Genomic DNA, 8,371 nt, shown 5'->3' with positions numbered 1-8,371 from the left:
AGGCTCTCGGAGGGTGAAGGAGCAGGACCCAGGCCTCAGAGGTGAAATCCAAGAAAGGGTGCAAAGCCGGCCCATCTCCCCTCCTCCCCGCTCCCTGGGCCTTTGAGGAAGGGCATTAAGCCCAGGGGCTCTGCCCCACCCCCACCTACTCGGATGGGGGAGCTGGGGCCCAGGTGCAGGCCTCCGAATGCAGGGATGCAGGGACTGGGCTAGGTGGGAGCCTGGCTACGCTGGGAGAATGGCCCCGGTGGGAAGCGAGGGCTAGTCGCTTTCTTCCTTCCCATGCGATCTTCTAGAAACCAGTCAAGAAAGAGGCCAAGCCCCCCCGGACAGAGAGGGCAGGAGGACGACCGCCCTGACCTCCCTCCTCGCCCGCCCTGTCCTGGGCCCTGCGCCGCGCTGGCCTCTTCGCTGGGACGAGGGCAGTGAGGCTGTGGCTGCAGCTTCTGACCGCGGCTTCATCAGGGGCGGCCTGCGCTGCTCCCACCTGCCCGGGAGCTCAGCTTCCCTGACGGAGCAACTCGGCATGAGAAAGAGCCTACTAAGTGCAGGCTCAGTCTCAGGTTGGCAGGGAGAAGGGCTGATGCACAGGCCAGTGCTCTGCTGCCCCCGTGTCTGCTTCTGTGTCCAGCTGGGGCCCTCTCCACCATGCCCACCGTGTCTGCTCTAACGTCTGGTCGCTGGGCCAGCCTGGGGTCACAGGCCCAGGCGGGGGGCAGGGTCTGGGGTCACAGGCCCAGGCGGGAGGCAGTGTCTGGGGTCACAGGCCCAGGCGGGAGGCAGTGTCTGGGGTCACAGGCTCAGGCGGGAGGCAGTGTCTGGGGTCACAGGCTCAGGCGGGGGGCAGTGTCTGGGGTCACAGGCCCAGGCGGGAGGCAGTGTCTGGGGTCACAGGCCCAGGCGGGAGGCAGTGTCTGGGGTCACAGGCTCAGGCGGGAGGCAGTGTCTGGGGTCACAGGCTCAGGCGGGGGGCAGTGTCTGGGGTCACAGGCTCAGGCGGGGGGCAGTGTCTGGGGTCACAGGCTCAGGCGGGGGGCAGTGTCTGGGGTCACAGGCTCAGGTGGGGGGCAGTGTCTGGGGTCACAGGCCCAGGCGGGGTGCAGTGTCTGGGGTCACAGGCCCAGGCGGGGGCAGGGTCTGGGGTCACAGGCCCAGGCGGGGGGCAGTGTCTGGGGTCAGGCCCAGGCAGGGGGCAGTGTCTGGGGTCACAGGCCCAGGCGGGAGGCAGTGTCTGGGGTCACAGGCCCAGGCAGGGGCAATGTCTGGGGTCACAGGCCCAGGCGGGGGCAGTGTCTGGGGTCACAGGCCCAGGCGGGGGCAGTGTCTGGGGTCACAGGCCCAGGCGGGGGCAGTGTCTGGGGTCAGACCGAGGCGGGGGGCAGTGTCTGGGGTCAGGACCAGGCGGGGGGCAGTGTCTGGGGTCACAGGCCCAGGCGGGGTGCAGTGTCTGGGGTCACAGGCCCAGGCGGGGGCAGGGTCTGGGGTCACAGGCCCAGGCGGGGGGCAGTGTCTGGGGTCCCTCCACTCCCACGTGACCACCTATGGAGGCAGGACTGGTGTCCAGCCCCTGGTGCAGGCCTGCAGAACAGTGCTTGGGGCACTCGGGGTGGAGCTCCCCTCTGGCGCCGGCCACACTGGGCTGAGCGGGGAGGGCGAGGCGTCCAGGATACCCAGACCTCCGCCCACAGGCGCAGGGGCCCCTGGGAGCCAGTTCTTCCTCCAGGGAGGGACCGGCTGCCTCTTTAATTTCTGTACAAAACCACTGCTGCCCTGTGGGATTCTGTCCCAGGGCCCGGCTCTCCCGGACCCCTCAGGCCACAGGTGGGCAGTGCCCCCAGGGAAGACGCTGTTGTCCACAGGGGGCCAGGCCAGGCTCACAGACAAAGGGAATGGAGGAGCCCAGGGGGGCCCAGGAGGGGGAGGTGGTGGCCGGGAGCCTCCTCCTGCAGAGAAAGAAAAGGGAGCGACACAGAGATGAGGCTCAGAGGGTTCCTCTCACCAGCCCACCTGCTGAGCTTCTCCGGAGCAAGAGGGCAATGGCCGAGGGGGGACAGTGGCAGAGGGGGGGCAATGGCAGAGGGGGGACAGTGGCAGAGGGGGGGCAATGGCAGAGGGGGGGCAGTGGCAGAGGGGGGACAGTGGCAGAGGGGGGCAGTGGAAGAGGGGGGGCAGTGGCAGAGGGGGGACAGTGGCAGAGGGGGGGCAGTGGCAGAGGGGGGGCAATGGCAGAGGGGGGGCAGTGGCAGAGGGTGGACAGTGGCAGAGGGGGGCAGTGGCAGAGGGGGGCAATGGCGGGGGGGTCAGTGGCAGAGGGGGCAGTGGCGGGGGGGCAGGACAGACGGGGGGGACAGGACACACGGGGGACCCCGGAGGAGAAGCTGAGTGGTGTCCTGCGGGGAGAGGACGCGAGGGAAACGGGGTGCTGGAGGGAGGAAATGTGTGGGTTGGGCAGAAGCTACTGGGATGCAGGGAAGGGAGGGGCCAGCTGAGCAGGAATTGGCCCGGCCCCTGTGCTTGGAATGTCCCGGACGGAGCTAGAATGCTGCTTCTCGGACAGGGCGGCCATGGAACCCAACCCTCAGCAAAGAGTGGGACATGAAGCTCTATTCTGGAAGCTTCCATCCGATGGAAATAAACACTCCTCACACCCAGCCAGGGGCTCAGCGGGTGGGGTGCTGGACTACGACCCCAGAGGGTGCTGGCTGGATGCCCGATCAGGCCGCACGCCCATGGTTGTGGGTTCAATCCCGGGGAGGGGCCGTGCAGGAGGCAGCTGATCAATGTTTCTCTTTCCCTGATGTTTCTATCTCTCTCCCCATCTCCCTTCCTCTCTAAAATCAATAAAAAATATGTTTAAAAAAGAAAATAATAAAGAAACGAAATAGCACCTCCCCAGGAAAGAGAGACAGGACATGGCTGGTGGCTGAGGGGCAGGCGGTGGGGGGTGTGGCCCAAGCCCTCGTTTCTGAGATCACCGCAGGCCCCCCCACCAAGGGGTAAGGGCGTGGTCCCCGGGTCCCAGCAGTCCTGGGTGCTAGGGGTGGGTACTAGGGGTCCGGGGTGCTAGCAGTTCCGGGTGCTAGGGGTCTCAGGTGCTAGAGGTCCCTGGGTCCCAGCGGTCCTGGGTGCGAGGGATAGGTGCTAGGGGTCTCGCATGCTAGGGGTCCCAGGTGCTAGGAGTCCCAGGTGCTAGGGGTCCTGGGTGCGAGGGGTGGGTGCTAGGGGTCCCGGGTGAGAGGGGTGGGTGCTAGGGGTCCCGGATGCTAGGGATCCTGGTGCAAGGGGTGGGTGCGAGGGGTGGGTGCTAGGGATCCCGGGTACGAGGGGTGGGTGCTAGGGGTCCCAGGTGCAAGGGGTGGGTGCTAGGGGTCCCAGGTGCGAGGGGTGGGTGCTAGGGGTCCCGGGTGCGAGGGGTGGGTGCTAGGGGTCCCGGGTGCGAGGGGTGGGTGCTAGGGGTCCCGGGTGCGAGGGGTGGGTCCCAGTGGTCCCGGGTGCGAGGGGTCCCGGGTCCGAGGGGTGGGTGCTGGACTTCTGGAACCTTGCTGGGGTGTCAAACTCGCTCAGAGCTCCCCAACCTCCCACTCACCTCTGGGGCTCGGGCCGAGGCTGCTGTCAGACGAGCCGACTGGAGAACGTCAGGTGGCCGTCGTCTGGGCCACGGAGGTGGCCGCTGATGGTGAAGAGGGGACCCATCTCCACCTCCTTCAGGTGCCTGAGAAAGAGGGTCCAGCCCAGTCCTGGGGGCCGAGAGCCCAGCCTGGACGGAAGGCTGGGAGGACCTCCTGCAGGGACCCGCGGGCCGCAGAACAGAGGAGGAGGGGACCCGCAGCTCAGCCCAGGAGGAGCCCTGACTCCTGCCCCCTGAACCCCGATTGTCTGCCTTTGCTCCCCTCTTTCGGTGCCATTTGATGCCTGAGGCTGTGTTGTGATCAGGCCTAGCAGGGAAAGGCCTGAGGAGAGGCTGAGACCCTAGAGCCCTGGAAGCTAGCGCCCGTCCCAATGGCACCTCCTGCAGAAAGGGGGGAGGTGGCAAGTGAAGGCAGGGCTGCGGGGGGGGGGGGTGCCGGGAGCCGGTCCATCCTTGCTGTTTCAAGGGAACTGGCATATATGGCATATGGTTCTTAATATGTTTGCTCACCTTCTTGGCGCTGTGTTTTAACCAAGGTCACCTCTCCTAGAAAGGTTGTTTCCCCACGTAGGAATTTTTCCCTGAAGTCAGGGAGGGGATGCCTCTCCTAGAAAGGTTGTTTCCCCAGGTAGGAATTTTTCCCTGAAGTCAGGGAGGGGATGAAACTCCTTAACTAAGTGCCAGGCGGGTAGTTAATCACTACAAACAATCATGCTTAAGCTACATAATCTTTACTCCCTGGAATGGAGATAAGAAACGCCCTAACCTTTGTAATAGAGATTGATAGGATTGAATCAACTGGTATAAATACAGATGTAACCAGACAGAGAGACAAAACTCAGAACACAGAACTTCAGACACAGAACTTAGGACACAGGGCTTGGAAGACAGGACCAAGAGAGACAGAGCCTAGGCACAGAACCTACACAGAACTTTCTCTAGAGACAGAAGAACTTCGCTGGCAAGAGCATGCCGGAGGATCCTGGACCGGGACTGGCCTCGGAGCCTGGAGGCAGAGCCTGGCGAGAATACATGGCAGGGGATCCTGGACTGAACCAGACTGCGGAGATTGGCAGGAGAGCCTGACTAGAACCTGGTGACTGGACCTGCCTGGAGAACCTGGACAGAACCTGGCTGGAGATCCTAAGCAGAACCTCTCTGGAGATCGAGACCAGAACTTGGCTAGAGATCCTGGCTAGGCTGCTGATCAACTGAATGCTGCCTCCATGTCATTCCTTCTTCGCCGACTCCGTCCACACCTTTGGGGACCCCTGGACCTGCTGGGGTTGGACCCCGGCAGGGGGGGGGCGGGGGGGTGTTGCTAAGAGGATCCCTGGGGTCAGGCTCTTAAATGGGCTTGTCCATGTTCAAGTTCTTATCCATGGACCGTTCTAAATGGGCCCAGGCTCCTTCCTTTTCTCTGGTCGGCCGGGGGACAGGGCAGAGGTGGGGAGAGGGAGCGGCAAGTTTGGGCGCCCATGTGGTTCTTTCTCGAGCACATTCACCCCCGCCCCCCCCCCCCCCCAAGGCCTGCCTTGGGTCTACTCACCGGATCTGGTACAAGTTGAAGACAAAACTCGGCCCTAGGAGGACAATCCACAGAGAGAGGGTCAGAGCCCCGGACCGCCTGTGGCCTCGGGCCATGCGCGCCCTCACCCTGGGCGGGGGTGGGGGGGGGGTGTGCTCCGGGCCTCAGGGAGGGTCCCAGGTTCCTGCAGTGTCTGCCTCTGCCCCCTGCCCCATCTTCAGAGACTGAATCTTCAACTTTTGGGGAGCAGATCCGCCACGGGGGTCCCTCTATCAGGGGTGCTGATCACCCTGGGAGGAAGCCAGCAGGCCCAGCTGGGAGCCCCAAAGGGCAGACTTGGCTTCAGCCCAGACTCCCCCACTTTCCAGTCCTGACTGTACCCCCACACCGTCATCTATACAACACAGAGACCAAGAATGTCATCCCTGCACGGGATTCTAAAGGAAAGCATCTTGGGGAAGGCGCATTGGCACATAGTAGGTGTTCAGTGAACACCTATGGGAGCTGGTGACGCGGGTCTGGGAAGCGTTCTCTCCCGCCCGCGTGCCCGCCCAGCTCTCCCGGGTCCCATGAGAAGGGCAGATATGTGTCGGTGGGAGTGTCACGCCACATCCCAGGAGACGCCCAGGTTGGTGGGGGGTGAGGGGGTGGGGGGGCTGAAGCGCCAGCAAGCTCAGGAGAGGGCCTCGGGAAGAGAGGGACAAGGAGCCGGGTGGCCACCTGCAGCCTGGCCTAACCAGCCTGTTGGCCGTGCCTCTGGACCCACACGGGCCTTGGGGATGCACTCCTGTCAGCTCTGAGAGGAGAGGGAACGGGGTGCTCGCTGAGGTGAGGGGAGTCCCCACGCCTTGATAAAGGCCCCAGTCCCGTCCCCCCACCCCGCCCCCCACCAGTGCTCAGCCGCCCACTCAGGTCTCCAACCACCGCAGCCACCACAGGAAACACTTTGCATGGCGCCCCACCCAGCTCCCCAGCTGCTGCCCCAGGGGCTGCACTCACCCTCCCAGCAGTACCCGCGCTGGTACCACTTGGCCAGGCTGTAGCCCAGGATGGACATGAGCAGCAGCGAGAGCCCCACGGCCAGGATCAGGCCCAGGGTGCTGACGGCGTCCTCCCCTGCAGGGACACGGCACTCACCCAGTGCCCTCACTCTCAGCCAGCCCCCAACCCCAGCCCTCACCCAGCCCCAGCCCTCACCCAGCCCCAACCCTCACCCAGCCCCAGCCCTCACCCAGCCCTCACCCAGCCCCAGCCCTCACCCAGCCCTCACCCAGCCCCAGCCCTCACCCAGCCCCAACCCTCACCCAGCACTCTCCCAGCCCCATCCCTCACCCAGCCCCAGCCCTCACCCAGCCCCAACCCTCACCCAGCCCCAGCCCTCACCCAGCCCCAGCCCTCACCCAGCCCTCACCCAGCCCCAGCCCTCACCCAGCCCTCACCCAGCCCCAGCCCTCACCCAGCCCCAGCCCTCACCCAGCCCTCACCCAGCCCCAGCATCTCACCCAGCCCCAGCCCTCTCCCAGCCCCAGCCCTCACCCAGCCCTCACCCAGCCCCAGCCCTCACCCAGCCCCAGCCCTCACCCAGCCCCAGCCCTCACCCAGCCCTCACCCAGCCCTCACCCAGCCCCAGCCCTCACCCAGCCCTCACCCAGCCCCCAGCCCTCTCCCAGCCCCACCCCTCTCCCAGCCCCAGCCCTCACCCAGCCCCAGCCCTCTCCCAGCCCCACCCCTCTCCCAGCCCCAGCCCTCTCCCAGCCCCAGCCTTCTCCCAGCCCCAGCCATCTCCCAGCCCCAGCCCTCTCCCAGCCCCCGCACCTGGCAGCATAAGGTCCCACAGCCAGCTCCTCCTCCCACTGCCATTGAAATCACTGCCCTGGGAACCTTGATCTGAGCTACCCGGTTTTGTAAGCCATGCTAGGATGTGAATGGCAGATATCTGATTTTTTATTTTTATTTAATTTATTTTTTTGGTTAATCCTCACCCAAGGATTTTTTTTCCATTGATTTTAGCGAGAGTGGAAGAGAGGAAGAGAGGCAGAGAGAAACATCGATGTGAGAGACACATGGATTGGTTGGCCGGGGCCGGGGAACCTGCAACCCAGGTGCATGCCCTTGACTGGAATCGAACCCAGGACCCTCCAGTCCGAGGGCGATGCTCTATCCACGAGCACACGGCTGGGCGGACACCTGACTGGGTGCGTTGGCTTACTTATCCGAAGCTGCAGGAGCCGAGAGGCCTGCCACATGGGCAAGGGCAGGGCTGTCAGGGGAGCGTCCGGGAGGCTGGCCCAGCCCCAGGCCTGCTGGTCAGGAAGGCAGCCTGCAGGTCCTGGTTCCCTCCCGCCAAGCCCCGTGCCAGGGGCGGGCACAGACCCAGGGCTCTGTGTGCTGCTTGCACGCATCGCTTCTTCCCTTTTGTGGTACGGCTTCCAGCTAAATGTACGTTGTTTGTAAAGCCAAACCAAGAGACACAGAGGAGAGAGAGAGAGAGAGAGAGAGAGAGAGAGAGAGAGAGAGAGAGAATCCTCAGGAGATGAGATGGGCTCGCAGAAGCAGGGAGGGAGCCAGGTTTGCAGAGAGGCTGGCATGGGCCTCCCAGGGAGACAAGCCATGGCACTCAGGGGGTGGGGAAGGATGAGATCAGCCCTGCTCCTGAGGACCCCAGGCCGGAGTGGGGGGGGGATTGGCCACCCCCAGTTCGTGGCCCCGTTGTGGGGGTCCTGGGTGCTGGGAGGCCCAGGAGGTGAGGCTCCTGCACCCCTCAGCACAAGCTCAGGTCCACCATGGGAAGTGCGGCGAGCAAAGCCTTCCCCCTTCCGCTCACTGGACGTCAGCGCGCTCATGGGAACCAGCAGAGCGGGAGCCAGGAGTGGTTGGTGCTGAGGGAGGCGCCAGGCAGGGCCCAGAGAGGACGGGCGCCCGCTACGCGGGGACAGGGTCAGTGCCCACTCCGCTGTGGCTGTCGCTACACCATCCAATGGCGCAGCTGTGGCTTTAAACTATTTTGCAGCCGCCACGCCCCGCCCAAGCCTCTCCCTCTCCATCCCCTTCTTCCCATTAAAGCACCAGGTTGTTCTCTGCTCAGCAAAGAGATGTGACCGCGAAGTGCAGAGTGAAGCGGCGCCCCCTTGTGCCAGATTTCAAAGGGCCCACAGCTCAGCCTCCTGGCGCAGGGAGTGGCCTGCAGCCTGGGGGGCAGGGAGAGCCTGGGGGGC

At 64.5% G+C, this 8,371-nt stretch overlaps 1 protein-coding gene across 1 annotated transcript; it reads right to left on the bottom strand.

The window, feature by feature from the left end:
* Window positions 1-329: 329 nt before the first annotated feature.
* SMIM35 (small integral membrane protein 35) lies at window positions 330-7,402 on the bottom strand. The gene is made up of 5 exons (XM_059710631.1): window positions 7,366-7,402; window positions 6,156-6,305; window positions 5,178-5,211; window positions 3,587-3,712; window positions 330-508 (listed from the first exon to the last, which is right to left on the bottom strand). Exons 1-4 carry the CDS (start codon window positions 7,400-7,402, stop codon window positions 3,613-3,615), a joined length of 321 nt encoding a protein of 106 aa, XP_059566614.1. The 3' UTR covers window positions 330-508; window positions 3,587-3,612.
* Window positions 7,403-8,371: the final 969 nt, after the last annotated feature.

Source organism: Myotis daubentonii, chromosome 9, assembly GCF_963259705.1.
Source record: "Myotis daubentonii chromosome 9, mMyoDau2.1, whole genome shotgun sequence".
Taxonomy (NCBI): domain Eukaryota; kingdom Metazoa; phylum Chordata; class Mammalia; order Chiroptera; family Vespertilionidae; genus Myotis; species Myotis daubentonii.
Note: the sequence above shows the minus strand (reverse complement) of the source record. Positions and strands in the feature narration are given on the sequence as shown.

Bases quoted from the DNA above. Each gene is read 5' to 3' on its own strand.
- SMIM35 (XM_059710631.1), bottom strand. From the start codon at position 7,402: ATGTGGCAGGCCTCTCGGCTCCTGCAGCTTCGGATAA. The intron at 6,306-7,365 runs GTAAGCCAACGC...GCTGGCTGAGAG, and splicing joins GCTCCTGCAGCTTCGGATAA to TGAGGGCACTGGGTGAGTGC. The intron at 3,713-5,177 runs GTGAGTAGACCC...CCTCTTTCTCAG, and splicing joins TTCAACTTGTACCAGATCCG to GCACCTGAAGGAGGTGGAGA.